This window comes from Mixophyes fleayi, chromosome 4 (genome assembly GCF_038048845.1).
Source record: "Mixophyes fleayi isolate aMixFle1 chromosome 4, aMixFle1.hap1, whole genome shotgun sequence".
NCBI classification, from domain to species: Eukaryota; Metazoa; Chordata; class Amphibia; order Anura; family Limnodynastidae; genus Mixophyes; species Mixophyes fleayi.
In genome coordinates this window covers 117,051,875-117,073,833 of record NC_134405.1, presented here as the reverse complement: position 1 = coordinate 117,073,833, position 21,959 = coordinate 117,051,875, and the positions used below count along the sequence as shown (strand labels likewise).

The window sequence follows — 21,959 nt, the reverse complement described above, 5'->3', positions numbered from 1 at the left end:
TTTAGAGAATTAATTGGTATGGGAATGTTATCGTGTTTAATTTGCGCTAAAGGTCATTAAGCTAAATTTCTTAATTGATAATTGTAGGAATGTTATTGCAAAAAAAACCAAAAAAACATCATGTGCAATATAATGGGAGTAAATAAGTGGTTGAGTGTTGTAATACTGCATTTCATAAAATTGAATCAGACTTCTTGGGAATAAGGTCTTGAAAAATTATATGACACTTGCTTGGCATTACTATAAAAAAACAACACACTTGAACTAAGCATTCATCTTCCAAAACAATTTCAAAACGATTTTTAATGTACCTGTAAAAAGTATTAAATGGTAATAATCTTGCCTAAACTCTCCGATACTCTGCACAACTATAGCTATGCTATAGTTGTTCAGAGTATCGGAGAGTTTAGGCAATAGTATTCTTCTAATGGGCTGTTTTACTACAGTATGGAAGCATAAACGATACATGCTAAATAGCATTTCCTGGAGTTCAGCAGTATAGTGCTTTGCCACAGGTCAGCATTAAACATTTTGCAAGTAGGAATGGGCAACATTTGCCCCACCTCAGTGGCCCACATGGAGTGGGAATGAAATCTATGGGCTGATCCATGGAGCAGCACCTACAATAAATTGTCTGGACTCAGGGAAAGGCACAGCCATCTAGAAGTGCAGCAATACCTGAACCTCCCAGCCTGGTTACCCTACTAGGTGTGATTAAAACACAAAATAAAACACAAAATAAAACTTCGGACCCAGACAAACCAGCATGGGACCTGTTCAGGACCAGACATGCCACCAGCCCAGCTCATTCCTGTTGAGAAGTATGTAGTTACAGCCCTGTTACACAGCATGCAAACTTTTACAGAATGTTATAAAATACATTTTAAATTCTGAATTATATTTCACATTTATGAGCCTTGGATTTTTTTGATTAACAATTATTTGTGTTCTTTTTTTTATATATTTATTATTATTATTGTTTTTGTTTTTATCTTTTATTTTTATTTATTATTTTGGTACTTTTATAGCTTTATTCCAGCTATATTCAACAAGTTCAAGTGAATATAAGAATAACATAGGATTATATTTCAGTGTATATCCCTTTAATGTTAAGTAATAGGTGTGTGGTTTTCTGTTTGGCAATTGTAGATTGCTGCTCTTCTCTTCTCTTTTTTGTTTTCTTGTGTTTTACTATTTGTATATTTATTTATTCATCTATTTACATCAATGTAGATTGGTGAATATTGTGTGAGGTGCATTTTGTGCATAAACTTGTGTTTATATCTGGACTCGTTAAGAAGATCTCAGATGGGTTATCTACCAGGCTGGGAGCTAATTAAGTAACTGATTAATGATTGCTATAACTTCCTTTCTCTATTTAAGAGAGAACCTTCATGTTGAACACATATATATTTTGAGCTTTGAGAAAGTCTCATTACTGAGACGAAACGCGTCAGCCAGCCATTGACATTTGGCAAACATCTTTGTGATCGACCCGACAGCTTCAGATTACAGTCAGTTCCTATATGTTCTGAGTATTCCTGTGATCGATTCTACAGACATTGAGTGCTATTCGCATTGAGGCTATATGTGCGGACCGCACCTAGCAGGACCATACCACCAAGGATTGAGATCCTGCCCAGGCAGATTTCCGTGTACTCACTGACTACACTTTGATTCATTTACAACAGAGAACCATGAGTGGGGGAGCACCGGAGAGCTGAAAAGCGTCCAACCACGAGGGTAATCGTGAGTACCAGTGGGGTTGATTAACATCATATATCCTCTGTGACAATTAATAGGCTCGCAATCCGGACCAATTCTACTACATAGTAATCTCTAATTGCGATCTTAATGTGGACTACAACTATAAGGAGAGATTCCATGTAAAATTTACCATTGGGACAATTAATCATTTACAATTCTATATTCATACGCACTAACTGGTCTGATTTCCTTATTAAGTGTGTTCCAATCTCTATATCATATTTTTTAGGAGGTTTTTTGTCTATTTGAGCTCACAATATCTATGTTTTTATCAAGCAATAGGTAACTTTTGTAATAAATTGCATTTACTTTTTTATATATTGATGTTTTCTGCCCTGGCTTTTTACACATTGTAATTGAATAGTATCTTAGCGCTGTGTTTTGTCTTTATTTTAGTATTTGGAGTTTGTATATTATACATTTGTATACAGCCTAGCGCAGGATATTTTCTCCTCACATTTATCAGACCTTTTTTTTTTATTCTCTACATAAGCATTCATAGTAACCAAATTTAAATAGGAATAGAATAGCTTATCTTAATATCAGTGACCCACCATACTAACCACAAAGCAACAGTCTAGAGTTGACCACTAACACTGAAGGCTCTGCACATGTGTTGTGGCTGTAAACGGTTGTGCCCACAGCGCATTAAGGGGTTCCTAGGATCTGAGCCAGTCATGGGTACCAGCTCCTTCCTACTTTATGGTCACATCTGTTTGTTGCAGCTTCGACCACTTGTCTGCTTATATGTTATTACAGAAAGGTGTGTCTTGATTAAATGTATTGTTTTAGCTTGTTACTGCGATTGAGGGCAACATGTAGCCCCTTTGAAGGTTTGAGGGCAGACAGGTTACACATTACGTATCTAGGGTGCACCAATGATGCATTGATTACTGAGCTATGTTACACCACTCAAAGAACATTTCATTTGTTTTTCTGGTTCTATGGGCACATGGTTTTATTCCCAATGAAAGTCTCACATCTTAGAAGCACAATAAATCACAGCAGGGATAAGTAATTATAGATCATTAATTGCACTTTGCTCTCTTATATTGAAAAGTACTTGGCACAAAACACTCAGTTAAAAAACACACAATCTGTGCAATTATTCCTACCACAATGCCCCCAGCATCTTATTGAAGCAATTCTAAAGATTTTGGAAATTAAACATAATTACTTAAAGCAGCATTACAGATTTCAAGGAGAAACTAAAACTTCATTTTACAAACTCATATTATTTTAGCCACAACAGTGGTGTCAAGAGACTTATCTCTGACAAACGACAAAATGCAATAATCTCTCTAAGAGGTGAGCAGATCACCAAAACACAATGCAACTATTGCATATTGGTAATCTTGGAAACAAGCATGAGAACAGCCTGCCAGTTACCTGTTACGCTATGCATGCATGGGTTTTACTGACAAACGTAAAGTTGGGCAGCTAAAAGGTTTTTATTTGCTCTACAGTCTGGGTGAAGTCCTTACACCATCACTTGTATTTTATGGACTATCATTTATTTTTTTAACTATCCCGCAACGTACACAACGCAAAATTATAGTGAGATTTAAAAAAAAAAAAAAAGAAATGCATAAACCAAATGGGCATGAATAAGTTTGGAAGAAAATAAATCAGCAATCATACAATGGAGACAATCCCATAACTTAACTATTGCAACCAGAATCATTCCTGTATAATACACCAGTGTATAAAACAATATAGAACTCAGGTGTCGGGCAATCAAATCTTGGAGCCATAAAGATTTATTAAGTAGTTATGGAAGATTTGTACCCATTGACTTCAACAGAACAAACTTCTAAAAGTTAGATGCCAGCATTAACTTTTAGGCACACTGACAACCTGGCTCCTGACTTTATTCCAGCCGTGGTTTATTAACACCACTGATAAATATACAAATATAACTGTACACTGCAATTCTGTTTACACACACCTTAAAAAATGTGTGGTTACCCTATCAATCAAATCTCTGTATAAAGTGATCACTTGCAGCAAGATAGATAAAAAGCTTAAGTGCCATTTGAATAAAGTTTCATACAGAGTGAGAGATATTCCAATTTTCAGCTGGTTTTCTACATTTATTGAAAGCCACGCGATTCATGATGAATGAACTTATAAGAAGGGTAAGACTCTTAAATACAAGCCTTTAATGTGACTTAATCTGACTGCAAAATTGATCTATCTATTGCTACATTTTGTATTTGTAAGGCTAGGCATAACATGATCTTTCAAAAGGCTTACCTTTTAAAACACTCTTTAAAATTTGCAAGCTATCTATATATTGCCGTTTTCAATTTTGCAGAAATTTCATGTGTTTTTCATAATACCTTATTTGCAGTAGACCCATACATCTCAGAGGACTCAAGTATAAATGAACAGAGCACATGGTAATAGTACAATTTCGTTTGCATTTCAGAGTTTATAATGAACATTTATGTAAAGGGGCATTTAGGAAACGGTGATCATAAAATGGAAATGTGATTTACGATGCTACAAAAACATGAATTTTAGAAAAAGACTATTTTGAACAGCTCAGACAGGCATTACAGCCAATTGAGTGCAATACTGTTCTTTCACAGAAAAGCACAACAGCCAAATTGAACCCTTAAAAGTATTATGACTAAGAGGTATATTTACTAAACTGCGGGTTTGAAAAAGTAGAGATGTTGCCAATAGCAGCCAATCAGATTCTAGCTGTCATTTTGTAGAATGTACTACATACATGATAACTAGAATCTGATTGGCTGCTATAGGCAACATCTCCAGTTTTTGAAACCCACAGTTTAGTAAATCTAGTCCTAAGAGTTGCTTCAAATATCTATCTCCCTCCCCCCCTCTCTCTCTGATAAAGAGAATATAAATAATATATTTTATATTTAATTTTATAACATATATCAGAATTCAGCCAGTTGAATGAGCACACTGGCTGTGCACATACAATCCCTCCCTCACCTGTTCCTGTGGAATTTGAATAGCAGTGAAACAAGTTTTGAACAGTTGGTCAGAGTAACACGTGAAATGCTGTGGTCTGTTTCCTGTGGAAATGTAAACTCCGTCCACAAGAAACTTGCATTGGGAGTAAATTAGGCCATTAAAAGCACATGTGCTTAAGATGGGTGACAATGTGTTGATTCCTGTAATACTATGCAATTCCTGGAGTTCCTGTTATATTTAGGATGGATTGTTGGTTCACATGGAAGCATTTGTGGTTTTGGCAAAGGTTATTCTTGGAAGGCTAATGGAAATTGCAAATGTTGTGTAATAGAAGTGTACGGAAATAGTTTGTTTTATGCAGTTTAATGTAAATGTATAGAAGGGTATGGAAATGGTTGTGCATAGTTTGTTTGTTAGATAGAATGGTGGTGTTGGAAAAGGATTTCATGGGAAAGTGAGGAAACCGTGTAGATGCTATTGGAAAGTCTGCTATGCTGCTGTTAATAAGTGTGGAGAAAATTAGGATTTAGATGCATAGCAAGTATTTGTATTGTTCAGGAAGTGGTCAGATTGGTAAATATAACGTTTTGTTATACTGTTGGTTTAAAGGGTAGTTTGTAACTTTGAATCTCTGAAATAATGTGGTTTATTGCTGGAAATGTTAATGTAGTTAATATGGCAGCAAGGTGAAATACCATGTATTTAGAGCATGTTGAGTTCAGACAATAGAGAAAATGGATCTAGTATCTGGCATGCTTGTAAAATGGCTGCCATCTAGAAACGCTCATGTGAAGGGAATGTGGATAGTGAATAGTGGCTGTTGGACATTGACTGAGATAAGTGAAATGATAGATGGATAAATGGTATAAGTTTTGAGAGTATGTGAGAATATTTGAAAGGTTTAAAATGTGTGCTGGATTCTCTGTGTGTTCTCCCTCCCCCACAACACACAATGCATTCACACACCTAGAACAATAGGTAAGTCTTAATACACACACATTCACACACCTTTAGACAATAGTGTCAAGACGCACACAATGACTTGTATATTTATATAACAGGCAATAAATGTAATGTATGGCACCAAAATCTATACTTTGTGTAAAATATTGTTACGCTGTTTACGGTTTTATAATATATACAAAAGTTTTACAATTAGAATGTTAATACAAAACATTTTAAATTAAACTATACTTTGTGCATAGTTTTTCATGAAGATTTGAGCATAAGCTATTATATGAATACTGGTCCTGTGCATTTAAGGGAAAATAAGAATTATATTTCTTAGGTTAAATCGCAATTACCTTTACAAGGAGTGGGTTGACGGCAACGGTAATAGTCACATATAACAGTATTAAATGGTCATCCATACATTTGCCAGATTAAGGAGATTAAACCCCCATATAATCAATGTAGTAAGCCTTTTACACTCTCTCTATTACTCTCGTTTCAGATATGAAGAGACAAAATGTAGCTAAATACTAATGCAGTAAAGACGATACAACCCTGTCTATATTATGGTGTCGACCATATAAATGTCGATCATGAAACTGTTCGACATATGTATCTCACCTGATCATGGCTCTGTCCTCATCTTTGTATTTATTAGTGAATGTGGTATAAGAAATAATGTATCCATAGCTGCAGAGGACACTAAGCTCTGCAAGGTTATTAACATAGAGTAGGACATTAAGTCACTACAAAACAAATTGGACTAATTGAGTTGGGCAGTGAAATGGCAGAAGATGTATGGAGAAAAATAATTCTAATTCTACCATTGTATAAATCACTTGTCAGACAACGTTTGTGGTACAATTTGGGGAGTTGTGTAAAAGAAAGACATAGGTGAACTAGAGAGTATTCAGATTTGGGCTACCTTTATTAAAGAGCAAGCAAAGCCACAATTTGACATGTATAGGTTTATTAGAGAGCTGAATAATATACAATAACTGGAGTCTTACCAAACTATGCATGCCCACCATGCTCTCCTTCACTCCTTTGCAACAGGCTCCATGTTAGGAGGGAGGAGCTTCTATAACTAAAGAAAAGTGAGTGACATCTTGGCATATTGCTTTGCAAAAATGCAGTGTGGTTTGGTTAATTCACACACAGGGTCGGGCTAGCCTCAAACTTTTTGAGATGTATCAGGTCAGGACATTGTCTTAGATATGTGTGAGGAGCTTCAGCTGTCTGTAATGAAGTGGGGAGGCAATAGTATTGTTGAATGTCAGGTTAATACTTAACAATGTTGTCACGAACACGCTCCCAGCTGCCGTGACTTTGGGTGTTTGTTGTATGAGTTCACACACACGATTCCAGCCCGCAGTCTCTCTACCTATCACACAGGTTATAGACCTACTGAAACACCCCCAAACAGCGCTCACACCCCCACACACTTCAGATTTTGCCACCACCTAATGAATACAGGCAATAAGACCCCAATATACTGCCACACAAGGATTCCAGCTGCTCACAGACTAGCAAAACCCATGCCAGCGAACAAAGGGTTAACTCTTCACACCTACAGACTGTTACACAAATGTAAATGCAAGCACACACTAAGCTTGTTAATCAAATGTATCAACAAATCACATACTAGCATTTAAAGTGTTAACTTGGTTAAGATATTTCTTCTTAACAGGCTAATGGATTCGTTAGAGTATCAAGGACGCAGCATACTAAATTATAGATTTAATATAAAAAAACTACAGTGCATTCAGATATAAAAAATAATGAATAATAATTAATAGACTGACATAACATACACAAGTAAAACAGTTTAAAATAAAAAGGATGCTTAGATTCAGAGTACAACTTACATCGAATTGGTATATTCTGGCCAATGGAAATTGGCTTCGAAGATGGACAGCTTATCAATGTGAATTGATTTCCCAAAGTCTGAATTTGCTGTACCTGGTCTCAGCCTTTTAAAGACACTTTTTTCAAATCACCATTTGCATGTTGCCTGATTTACTAACCAATTCTACTATGTGCCCTAACTTTTCTGTGGAGCATCACACAGATACAATTTTATCATTAATAAATCCCCTATGAACTGGTCCATCTTTTGATATCAAACACACCCAGATACAGTGTAATCGTAGAGCTTATACTCATTTCCTTAACTTCTCTGTGGGTCAGAATTCTGAATTTGATATACGAGTTGCCCTTCACCCTACTATGGAGGAATATGTCGTTCATACTTTGCTTTTAAGTGGCATATTTTAAAACTGAATTCTATTTGTCTAAATAAAGTATAGCCAAGTTATCAGATGCACTCTATGATCCAGACACCATGCTTAGCAGTCCCTAAAAATCTATTCAGGTGCCAAACTCCATGCCAAGCCAGGATATATCTCACAGCAGTGGCTCTTTGAAGGTGCCACTGGTGACACTCCTTATCTTCTCACACTGGAGTGTGCAAAGCCATCAAATTAGACTTTGTCTTCATATTTTACACTTTAATAGCTCAATTTATCAATGGATTTCTTTTGATATTTATTTACAATGCAGTTATGATTTTAGGCCTTATCCCCCACAATTATGTGATGGGTTAATCCTTATAAATAACCAAGTTCTCTCTGGTCAAGACAAATGTATTTAAACTTCATGGTCCATATGTGACAATTAATTCTGGATTTCAGAGGTCTTTGTTTACTTTTGAAAAAAAGAGACCTCAGAAGTGTTTATGTCTACAAAGATATGAAGGACAATATGAATATTTGGTTGATGGGCTTTTTAGTCCTAGAACTGTACAGGTGACAAAGAGGGCATTTACGGAGACTGAACCAATGATGTTTCTCACTCTGATGGTAGTTAAGACATTGGAATTCACTGCTGAGAGGGAGATTGTAATGTAATTTAAAATGGTTTGGATTTATTTCTTGCAAAGGATAGTATCAAACGTTATAATGAGCAAATTAAGCAGTTAGGTGTCACGAGCCGCGGCGGTATGCCATATCCTGGCGTGATCTAGCAGCCGGGCGCGTGCTCTATTTCTATGCTCTGTTTTTATTCTTTGGGATTATTATTGTTGCATAGATGCAGGAGGGTGTAGTGACATCCTCCAACTCCAGGGGGAGCTCTCATATTATTTAAACTGGTTCATTTATATTTTTATACATGCTTCCTGGTTATATTACCTATGCTAGTTCCCAGCTAGTAATTAATTAGCAGCCTCCTGAGGCTCATTGTCAGCCCTGTCCTCCTCCTTTCTGATTTGTCCATCATAGTATTTAAGGCAGTGAGGACTGGGCCTCACTGCTGGTTATAGTTCCTGCTCTGTGCATACTTACCTGCTCCCTGCTCAGTTCCCCTTCTCTGTCTTTGGATTGATCTTGCTGTGTATGACCTTGGACCGTGTACTGGACTCTGCTGTATTGCCTGTTACCTCGATCTCTGCCTGTTTCCTGGATTTGTTGTTTGCCGCCAGCCCTGACCTTTTGCCTGGACTTCACCACCGCTGTATGCTATTTCACAATATCCCTGGGTTCTCCCCAGTCAGTACACATCTCACGACCCTCTGTCTGTCTGCAGCCAAGTCTGTCCCCACCACTAGGGGCTCCAGTGAACACCAGACTTTCGGAGCAGAATCCGGGTTTTGTTGTACTGGCTAGAGGGGTTCCTGACATTAGGGTGATTGATTCAGGAAATTAATCTGGATTACCATGTATAGGATCAAAAAGGATTTTTTTCCCCTTGGGGTTAATCAATAGAGTTTTAAGGCGTTTTGATTTTGACTTTGCCTTCCTCTGCATCAACAAATCTAGAATTTATGAACAGGTACAAATGAATGAACTAATGTCTTCGTTTCAACCTCACTGGCGTTAAAAAAACAAAAACCAAAAAAAAAATAAAAAAAACAACAGCAGATATGTAAAATCCCTGAGCCAAATGAGACTGTACATATTTTTATCTTAATATACATTTAACTTGCAGTGTGGTTATTTTAACCCTTCTTCCTCCATTACAGTGGTTCAGATACTCGCCAATGCAGCTGTAATCTTATACTCATATTACTGGGAGCGTATTGTAGACTCAACGAGATGCTGTCAAGCGTTTGCATATGCATTTTCCCATGGCCTACCTCACTATGTAAAAACAATTCTACATTTTTTTTATTTTTTTTTAAGAGGAACAGCTACTGAAGTGGAGCTTTTGACCCTTTGTGATTCTAGCTCTACTCCACCCTCTATATGCCAGATCTGGAATATAGTTTAAAAAACAAAGTATCAAAAACGAAAAAAACCCAAAACAAAACCAAATCAAAACAGGTAAGTTCTGCACCGGGTCATAAATCTAGGTTGAACCAGAGAAAGGGCCATCCCTAGTTGGAGCTATTAAGGAGCACAACAGTAACTCTTAGTGTATCAGTTTCACAGATTTTGACAAAAAATAACAATCCAAAACAAATAAAAAAAAAGTCATATTGAAACACCAGGACCCTGTAAATCAGGTTTACTCCCACTGCATGACCATTCTTAGCAGGGCAGGAAAACAAACACAGGATAAAATCAGAAGCCACATAACCAAGTAAAAGGTTACATCCCCCTCTCCATACACAGGATTAATAAAATGTAGGGAAAAGGTCATCAACAGACTGAATCAAGATTAATTAATTTATAAATATCTGATGCACATACCTCTGGATCCACTAACCAGCCATGGTATAATGGTATGTTGAGAATATCAAACACAATACATTCTGGGGTGTACTCAAAGACTCTCACTCCAGTGAACTTCACATTGACATCAAGGCCAGTCTGTAACTTGTGTAGAATTGCCATGGCATCACTCATATTCTGTAAGACAACCACAACACAGGTTAAACATATTAGTCACTACATGTACATAGTATTTAGGAGATCTGAACAAATCCCAGGAACTAGGCAGCCTCATCTCCCATTGTGTAGTCAGTTCTATAGTCATCACTTTGTGAAGGTCTTTCTGGCACTCTAAAATGACCAGCTGGCTTCTAAATTCTACATAATATAGGTCAAGCATTGGAAACTATTATATATTATATTACTCAGACATACTTCTAAAAACATATGCACTTTTTGTATCTGTACATAAAAGGAAGGATAGCAATTGTTAATACAGTCATTACTGCAGTCACGAAATATCAGACCATTTGTACCATGGAAAGTTTTACAGCATCTTTCTATAGGATACAACCCATCACTATAATAACAAGCAACTAACAAAAAAAATGACTGAAGGGGAGATGGAGCACTTTAGATATTGTAATCTATTACTGAAAAAATGTATAATAAATAGTAGATCATGTATTGTATTAGTAGGCTCACCACAGTCTCATAATAATAATAATAATAATAATAATAATAAATTATTTCAGTCCCCTATTATTTCTATCACATATGTCTGGAAATAAAGTGCTACATATTGTGCTCAAATGTAGATAAAGGTAAATCATTTTCTCAACCGTTTTGAATATTATGCTTACCTCTAATATCAGGAATAGTATTTGGTTCAGCATTTGATACAAATGAAATCTCCAAAAGTAGGTTAACTTGCTTTTTTGTAAAAGGTGCACCTCCTAAACTGGTGGTGACCAAGTAATCCAGGAGAACATATACAGAAACCATGGGACATAGCACATAAGCACTCCACTACGTGGGTAAACAGCGATATAACATGGTAAACATTTGTTGATATACTGTGACCATATTTCATATACCTTAAGTAACAAAAAACTGATCTAACTTACCCTATATTTACTCAGTGAGAAAATGGGAACCTGTGTGATTGAGGGTTTAGATTCTGTAAAATGACATGGCACATGCAGCAGCTAAGTGTTTTCAGTATGAGTAAGATAAAAATAACTGCCACATGATTCCCATCATTATAGTCATTACAAAGTGGGAACAATGACATCAGAAAGGTGGAGCTCAACCCACTGTGAGACATTTATAAAATGTAATGTAGCACTTGCATAAATAACCCTACTGCATGTTCAGTACATAATGAAATAGTAGGACTCGCTTCAGTGTTTCTCACGGTATGTTCTGTGCAGGACTAAGCACAGCAAACTGCAGTTTGAAAAACAATTTAATATCTTAATCTTGGCACCACTTTACACAGCATAGAGTGGGTAAGCGGAACAAAGCAATGGCACTAGCAGGTCAGGTCATTTTTAGCCTTAAGGGAAGGGCCCTTGTGAGAGACAACTTGTGACCAGTTTCATATAAATTAAAAAATGTTTAACACCTCTCTTCCTATAAGTTCAGAAGATTCCTTTTTTTACTGTAAAACATGCAAACTGTATAATTGTCTGAAAAGGCAATTTTTACTATGCATTTGAATGGATTAAGGCCAAATTTGCCATATTTTTGCAAGTTTGTTTAATTGTTATAGTTATTGCATTAACTAAGCATGTAAAAGCTAAACTGTTAGGCAAGCTGCTTAGAATAGTGTTACTGTGCCACTGAGAATTTTTTAAAATAAGATACATTATGCCCATTTACTATTATTCAATAAATAATTTATGATTACTTAATCCCAGCTGTAACCCATTTATGCTGTTCCTCAGGCTGCATGACCTTTTCCTACAAAAGGTTTTCCAACATTTTATGTGACATCTTGGGAAATAGCCAAATGACAGCCCAGCAGAGAAGTTATATCACGATTCCTCTTATTTCAGTTTACAAAGATTTACTTCACTTTGCTTTACTACCTTACAGCACTTTTATGAAACCAGTAAGTCATTAGCAAAGCTTCACTTCTAACGTTCAGTCACAGAGACATCTTTCAAATGTTCGACAGCACAAAGCGCCTGATAAAAATTACAGCTTGGTTATGGCAGACGATAAAGCAAATCTGCACGGGTAATAAAGGTTTCTGTATTTATAACTATCACAAATTACGTAGTTCTGCATAATATGGCTCTGTAAGAAGTAATATTGTCCTCATACAATTTTTGTAAATGACAGGCTGAAATTATGTGTAGGACAAATACAATGCATTTTATCAGATGGGCAGGGATGATCAGTGGAAACAGGATGCACCTGAGCTCAATTTTGAGCTTCATGGCAAAGGCTGTGAATACTTATGTACATGTGATTTCTTAGTTTTTTATTTTTACTAAATTTTAATAAATCACATTGTCATTATGGGGTATTGTGTGTAGAATTTTGAGGGGAAAAAGTAATTTATTAAATTTTGGAATAAGACTAACATAACAAAATGTGGAAAAAGTGAAGTGCAGTTAATACTTTCTGGATGTACTGTAAATATTATAAAATTCTCTGTACAGCACTGCTTAAAAGGTTGCGCTATATAAATACTTAAAAATCACTGTCAGCAAGTCATTTTTAATTAAAGAGACACGATTACAAAAGCGAAGAAAAAAAACCATACAAACATTCCAAGTTCTGCGGGCCTGTTTGAATGAAAATGTATGTTTATTGAGATATTAAAATTAATGGGAAAAAAAACACGGGAATGAAGGAGGTAAGAGTTTTTTTATGTTGGTTTACATAGAATGTACAGGTGTCTTTTAGAACCATTGTGCATTATATAGGGACAACATGGCTGTCAAAGTATTAAGATCTGGTTATAGAATCTGTGTGTGGTGAGGGAAGTGTGGAATGAGGAGGCATACCTTAAAATCTTCTCACCAACACAAAGACGACACTCTTTTGAAATGAGTCCTTTTTTAATTGCTGGTAAATCTGAGATATGTATAAAGCTGGGTAACCTATGCAATCTTAGTTCAGATGCAATTTCTGTAACAACTTCACCAACGATTGAAAGTCCCGATGAGCGTACAGATTGATGTGTACACACCTAAATGATTAACCTTCAGATCTGTGCTCTTCATCTCTAATAAACAATGGCTGAAAAGATCGTGACTCTGTACACTCTACAGATGTCTGCCTACATTGCTGCTCGTGAGTGCGTACACTCTTCCACATTTGCCCGACATCGTTCCATCGTTGATCGCAATTTTTAGAAAACCATGTCAACAGAAGTACTGTTTTGGTACGAAAAAACATGATCGTGGGAGCGTACAATATCTGAACAAACAGACGTGAATAGTGTGATCTGCATGACAATTGCATTGAGGTGTAAAATTAGCTTTAGAAAAAATATTTGATGGCAGATTTTCTTACTTTCGCATACTAATATTGGACACACAATTGTTTGGCGTTTTTCCATTGTACTTCTATAATGCAAGTTTATGCAGAGAACATAAAAAGTATCCATACTTTAATTTATTACATCATGGAATCAAAGTATTTTTTCTAGAATTGTCAACATAAAATAGGCTGTAATGTCAAAAAAACAACAAAACTGTAAAGATTTTTATTATACAATAGATTAATGTAAAAATATTCTTGCTCTAGGATTTTACAGGAACCCCTTTCTATGATGATGCCCATGAGTCTACTTGCAGATCTCACCATTGGAGGGAGATTGATCCTTCTCTCTTTTCTATAATCCACGTATCTCCTTTCAGTGCTCTCTTGTCAATCATATTGATTTTGATAATCGTCTCAAAGCACAAAATATTCTGGATGTGGCCTGGTGGCAAGGGATATCTGTGGCATCAGGATGAGGTATTATATAGTTAGTGGCATGTTTGGGCATTGCCTGCACAAAAACATATCATCATTGCCATTTATTTATATAGCGCCACTAATTCCGCAGCACTGTACAGAGAACTCATTCGCAGGAAACCGGAGCACCTGGAGGAAACCCACTCAAACACAGGGAGAACATACAAACTCCACACAGATAAGGCCATGGTCGGGAATTGAACACATGACCCCAGTGCTGTGAGGCAGAAGTGCTAACCACTAAGACACTGCTTGCCATGAAAACTATGTCTACAATATGCATTCCCCTGCATTTAGTTTAAAGACAGGACATTTTTGGAGGATACAGGCCCTTTAACAAAATGTCAATTTGATGTTTTTCTCAGTTACTAATTTGGAATCACTGTGCATTCTGGGACCAATTTGCCAGTACAAATCAAAAGCCTTGCACAGTAGTCACCTGCTGATAACTCATTATTTGTTATCTTTTAAGTAGTTGCGATACAGACACTATAAGTCGTCGATATGGAAGGAGAAAAGCATCACAACTATCAACTACAACTATCAGCTACAGCAGTGGTTCACTAGTACAGATTTTTTTAAGTGGTCACAGAAAAGCATTGGAAAATGAAAAATACAGTACACAAACTTATGGGTCTGTTCTGTCTGTAGCCACCATACTAATATGTGAATTATATAGCCACTAATCATCTTATTTTGCAGCACCAAGTGACCCCCATGTTATATATCACCAAATAACCAGCATGTAACTTACTCACACAGGCCAAGGATATAAAAATGATTATGCAAATGCAATGTATTATATGCACAAAGTTAGTTCCCCAACCATGCAGCATAAACCTCAGGAGAGCATAAATCACAAGCTTTGGACCTCACTGTCAACTCATTAATAAGGTTTCAGTCTTCTGTCATCTGGTGGGTAGTCTGATGTGAAGGGACAAGGAGTTACTTGCCCTTACCAGATACAAGTGACACGTTTGGGAGGTAATTTTCCTTAACTGTTTAAGAGCGTAAAGCTGGAGTAAAACCACAGCTAAACAGCAGACCATTTGCTTTCAAAATCAAATTGCACTATACGGATAAAAGCAATTGAACACATTGAGCCTCAGTCATTAAGAAAGGCACAAAAATTAGTAAATATTCTCTGGGACAAACCATGTTATAATGCAAGGGGTGCAAATTAGGTTATAATTTAAGTTAAAGTTACTGGCTCTTTTTTCATCTAGCAGACAAATACTTCATAGCTTTATTTTTACCCTAAAATTTTATGTTGATCTAGGACATGCCCTACCCAAACTATAGATCTGTCCCCACATTTTAAATTTACCCCCCCCCCTCCAATGCAACATGATTTTGCCCAGGTGAAAAATCATGTTTTCCCTTTTTTATGCTTTGCCCTCCTTAATGACTCACGCCCAATGTCTTTAGTGAAGGTCTGTACCTTCGAGCAATGTTAATAAGTAATCTTTGCTAAACTGTATCCTCAAAAGTAGCAGAAAGGTGGGTTTTATCCTTTCTAAAAAGATCTTCCTTTGGTGGAATTCTCATTTTTTTAATCACAGTTAAAATGCTCAATTGCACTTTAAAAAAATGCAAGATACAACTCAGAGGCATGAACAAAGTTCTCATCTTCCATACAGTACAATACAAAGTCTAATTTAGCTATTGATAATCAATGTTACACTATTGAAATAAGCAATGCCTGACATATTTTTGTAAGGTCAGACATAAAAAGTCAAGTTTTGCTGAAAGTCATTCACCAAATATATTTCCTGTCAAATGAACCATCATTGTTTGTAAATATGGCTAAAGATTATTTGATTTTTACCTTAACTGCTATTTAAAAAAATCTATGTGGGGTAGCTGCTTTAAGTACCTTTTAAGCTTGCATTAGTCATTGATCTTCGCGATCCTCCTATAGATCATTACCTCTTTTTCTAAAGGTCTCTGGTTGGCAAACAAGTATGGCCACCAAAGGGTCACAGCTCTCAGCAAGTTATGTAATAGCAGAAGGGGGAGAAGGAGAGTCACCGTGTCACAGAGCAGACACAAAACACAGACTGGCTGACAGACAGACTCGGTCAGTTTGCCACACAACTCAGCATGTCATGGTGGAGGTCACAGGGGAAAAATAATAAAAAAAAAAAAAAAAAAGATCAGAGGAAAGTGGGAAAGACTCCCTGCTCACTGCCATGGTAGGCAATAGGAAGAATCCTCTCTTCTTAATAACAGTCAAAAGACATAAACGAAGGGTAAAAAAAAATATTTACAAAGCTTCTTCTTATAGCTGGTCACAGGGATTTATTTATTTTTTTCAAAAAATACTGCCCCCCACAGAATTTCTTTCATGGAATTAAAAAAAATAAAAAAAAATACCACAAAATAAAACTTTCCTTAAAAATGACAGCTTACAAACAAAATACAGAACAAAAATTCTTTAACAGCCAACCAGTTTAAAATAACCCTGATAAACAATCATCATGGCAACTGACAATCAGGTTGAAGAAATGCACACAACCATACAAGAACAGATAAAATGGATGTTATTACCTGCTCATAGTTCAGGCGCTGAGCTTCAGAGATCTCTTTTGGTTTTGCTTCTAAAACATAATCTCCTGGAAAAAAACAAATATATGGCTGCAAATTATAATCCTATAAAAAGAAGAAAAGAGAAAAACAAAATACACAAACTAAACATTTCTATAAAATGCAATAAAATAGACTTAAGAAAAATAAGCTACTAGTAACTGCTGAATTTTGCATTGGAGAGAAAACAACTTTCTGCTACTGGTTATCAGCAAGTTTTCCTTAACAGCCCCATATAGAGAAGCCTTACAAAATATATATATATTAGAATTGGCACAGAATGTTAAAAAGTTGTTACCATTAATCTTTTGGCAGTGTAACAGTGGCATGGATGTTCTTTGAGTGATCCCCAAAATGATTGTGTGAGCAGCCTCACTAAAACAATGAGCTTGTTTTAAGCCACCCTATGGATAATATGCAAATGAATTGTTACTAAGGAAAAAAGACTTTTTGAAATGCCATTAAAATGGCAACAGTTAGTCAATCAATGGGTAGTCAGGAGGATGACACATTCGTGTGGAGACAAAATTTCTATCTGGAGACAGAACGTTTTTTCCCCTTTATGTGGCTCACTAATAGAGGATAAGGATTGACATTGACATGACCATAAATCTCATCCCACAAGCTTGCTGCCTAGTTGTGATCCTTGACTAAGAATTATGCTTTGTACCCCACATCTACTATTTATTTAATCATGCTACATATATCTTAAAAAAAAACCAAAAAAAATGCACATATATCTCACAAGACACGACACTGCAAAATCTTTAATTAATCCACTGATCATTTCCCACACTGACTACTGCAATTCCATCCTTACTGGTCTTCCCCGATTCAGACTTTTACCCCTACAATCTATTTTGCACGCAGCGGCTAGAACGACTTTCCTTGCAAATCGTTCTCTCTCTGCTGAGCCACTTTGTCAGTCTCTACATTGGTTGACTATTTTTTTTTTTACCGAATCCAAGACAAAATTCTTCTATTAACATCCAAGGCCATCAACAAAACTGCACCTACATACATCTCCTCACTTGTCTCAAAATATCTATCATGTCTCTCATCCACTCTCATTACATGCTCCCATTCCCAGTTAGAGGACTTTTTTCAGGGATGCACCCACTTTGTGGAATTCCCTCCTGCACACAATAAGACTTTCCTCTAGTCTTAAAACATTCTCTGAAAACCCACCACAGGCAAAACTGATAATATTCCTCAACCACCCCATTAACCTCCCTAGGTTACCCCCATTCCACAGTTTACACAAGAATGTGTTACTGCTGTGTGACTGGATCATTATGGCCCACTAGGCACTTTAACTCTGTATTCTGGCTAGACCAATATGCAATGTGTGGATCTCATGTATAAGACTCCCATTGTCCTATAGACTGTAAGCTTGCTAGCAGGGCCCTCTTACCTCTCTGTCTGTCTATTACCCAGTATTTTTTTTACACTGTGTTTGCTCCCAATTGTAAAGTGTACGGAATTTGTTGGCACTATATAAATAGATGATGATGATGATGTTGATAAAATACTGAAAAGTGTTGAGTGAGTTCTAAACTACTACTTAGGGCAAATATGCAAATAAAAAACAGTGTTATTCATAAGATCATGTTGTACTCAGTACACCCAGTAAATAAAGCAATGACCAGAAGGGTGTCCCAAATGTCTATCCCCCTAAATAGGATTAGCATATTTGTGTTATTTATAAACAAAAGTTTTGGGTGGAGTTATGTTTTTTGCTTTTTTTAAAAAAATTCTTATGGCTAAAAATATTTGATGCAACAGGTGGGAAAGAGAGTGACCTCCCAAGTTCTAACCTACCACAGCTTTTCTCCACAAGTCTTAAGGCTTGTTCACACATATGCACTGGGAAAAAAAAACCCCACAACTTTCAGGTATCTTAGTGATGCTTTTTAAAACACATTTTGTATGTGCTGTCCATGCACTGTATTTTTACCCCAATACAATCTTGGTAACAAGGTGTTAAGGCAGAAGAAATATTGCATGCTGCATTTTAACATTTTACAAGTGATTAAAATTTTAGAATGCAATGGTGGGAATTGAGTCCATAAAAATATTCATACTACTTTTAATGAGCTTAAGGCCCATTCACACATCTGATATTAATGAAAATGTAATTCCTTAACTCCTAAATAGCACATCAAAAATAAAATGAATGGATGCTTAGAGAACTTGCTTCAATCACTCACATTTTAATACAGCATTTACATTTTTAGACTGCAGCATACCTTTTCACATGTTAACGTGAGATACCAGTGTAATAGATTATTTAGCACAAGCATGGAAAATGTATTAAATATTTTACTAACGCGTGTTCATGTTCAAGCATTTTTATCCATTTTCCAGGCACACATGTCAACAAGCTCTTAAATCATTTTGTGGATTACTCTTTAAATGTCCACTTGACTAAGATTCTACCAAACAGAATATCTGTGAGAGAAATTAAGTGACTCCTATTCCGCTAGAGATCTCCAAACTCCAGCTCATCCTGGTTCAAAAGTAAGAAATACAAGAGGCTAATGTGAGTTAGATAATAAAGACTGATACAACACATATGTTTGCTCTGTACATAGCAAGAACATAAAACTTGCATTCTACTGAACTAGCTGCAATGATACAAAGAAGATTAGAATGGATTTAGGTGAACATATGAAGGAACATTTAAGAAAACTGATGAAAAGGAAAAAACAGTCAAGAAGATGGTAATTTTTCAATGCAGTTTAGAAAACAAATACAAACATTGACTGGTTGTTATGGGCAATACCACTTTATTTCTACATCCCCAAAATGTTGTTTCAAATACTAGTAAAGTACACTTGCATGACAAACACACATTTCTCCCCCCACTTACTATCTGCTACAAATCAAGAACTCCAAAGTAGGTCAGTTACTATTTTCTACCTTCAGGCTAGGCACCCAATGACATCTGAGGCTTTTTTATTTCAAGTAATAAAATCAAGTCTAACAAAGTTAGGGTTGAAGGTCACTATAGGCTTCCCCAAAAAGTTAATTCATGGTAAACACAATGAATGAAACACAAGGCACTTAGAAACAACAGGCAATATACCCAAAACACAGTAAAAACACAAAGTGAAATTGGTGTCATTGGAATGGATTCTATTTTAGAGTTGTTTACATGTGTTGTATTGGCTTAAAAAATAAAATATTTAGAGCACAAGTAGCTTCAAATATTTCACCCTCTCCCTCCCCAGCAGCCCTCATAGAGGAACCCCAGCCTAACGAATAGGTTCTGCCTATGTGTTATTTGAGCTACCTAGGTATTAATATGTCCCCATTTGGTGTACTATGAGAAAGACCAATGTGTATATTTTATTTCTGCTTCTTAAAGTAACGTGCATGTTATAAGATTGCTGTTTCAATTGAGTGACTCCCCCCCCCCCTTGCATGGGGGTTCCCCCCCTTTTTTTAGTTCCTTCAACTGTGCTTGTCACCCTTTTTTTCTGTACCCAATTTAATTTTGAAAAAATTTGAATTGAAGTAAAAATAAATAAATCTATATATATATATATATATATATATATATACATATATATATATATATATACATATATATATATATATATATATATATATATATAATAAAATTAAAAAAAAATCTATATACATACACACACACACACAAAATTCAAGTCAGTGGGTATGTCGTCTTAACTATGAATGAGCATAATGGTTGTGCAGCAGTAAGAGATTAGTTTACTGGCTTGTAACATACCCTTCTGCAACATTTACATTATAAATAACCTGCTTGACATTTCTGGCTTACACTTTAAAACCAGTTTTATTTTCATTGCTTTTGTGATGTGAGTGAAAAAGACCTAATATAACAATATACACTTTGATTACATGAACTAATTATAAAATGTTATGAAAGTAGTTGTGCTGGCATATTGCAATAGTAGCTCTGCATAGGTGGAGAATTTCCAACAACAGTGTTCTGAGTAAGTTACGAGGAAGCCTAAATTTATTAGAAAACAAAAGTAAAAATAACCCATTTTATCAATAAAAAAACAAAACAAAAAACCCCACAAATATCACAGACATGTTTCTCTCAATTACAAAATTGTGTTTTTGAAAAGAAAAGTACAGAATAAAGTATGGTTAAGAACCTGAAAGATTTCAGCAAGATTTGAATAAGCTTGGTACAAAATGCAAAAAAAATTTCATTATCAAAACAAATCATGATGGAAACAAAACAAACAAACAATCACAAAACCTCTCACTTCAAGCAGACAGCAAAGCTGAAATTAAATCTTTGAGCAGAAGGGAGCTACACACTATTCATCAGCAGGACATGTCATATAGTATTTTCTATTATTAAACACAGCAGTGACTTGCCTGCTACACACACTTTTGAAATTATCTGGCTTTTAATATGTTATTATTATCATAGATATTATCCGCAGTGCCATAGAGTAGGGAAAACAGGGACATATAAGGAAAACAACGGTGGCCTAGTGGTTAACACTTCTGCCTCACAGCACTGGGGTCATGTGTTTGATTCCCGACCATGGCCTTATCTGTGTGGAGTTTGCATGTTCTCCGTGGGTTTCCTCCGGGTACTCCGGTTTCCTCCCACACTCCAAAAACATACTGGTAGGTTAATTGGCTGCTATCAAAATTGACCCTAGTCTCTCCCTCTCTGTCTGTCTATGTCTGTGTGTGTCTATATTAGGGAATTTAGACTGTAAGCTCCAATGGGGCAGGGACTGATGTGAATGAGCTCTCTGTACAGCACTGCGGAATTAGTGGCACTAAATAAATGATGATGATGAAGACAAAATAGACATGAAAACAAAGGGTATGAAAGACCCTGCTCATTACAGAGCTTACATTCTAAGTGGAAGAGGGCACAGCTGAAACAGGAGCAAATGTGGTTCAGAGTGAAGATTGGGACATTTGTGAGAGTGCATTAGTGTGAATAGTGTTATCACCTCAAAAAAAAAAAAAAAAAAAAAATAAAAAAAAATAAAAAAAAAATGATGGGTTTCCAAAGAACATCCAAAGATTTGAAGGCTGTGGGAAAGTCTGATTGAG

General features: G+C 36.0%; 1 protein-coding gene across 2 annotated transcripts in view; it reads right to left on the bottom strand.

Moving 5' to 3' along the window:
- Nucleotides 1-21,959, bottom strand: part of MINDY2 (MINDY lysine 48 deubiquitinase 2) — a 90,458-nt gene that overhangs the window by 40,444 nt on the left and 28,055 nt on the right. For both annotated transcript variants that reach the window (XM_075208066.1, XM_075208067.1), the window contains exons 3-4: nucleotides 16,848-16,912; nucleotides 10,359-10,517 (exon numbers count right to left, since the gene is read on the bottom strand). In XM_075208066.1, coding sequence (XP_075064167.1) covers nucleotides 10,359-10,517; nucleotides 16,848-16,912 — 224 coding nt within the window. The remainder of the gene's footprint in view (nucleotides 1-10,358; nucleotides 10,518-16,847; nucleotides 16,913-21,959) is intronic.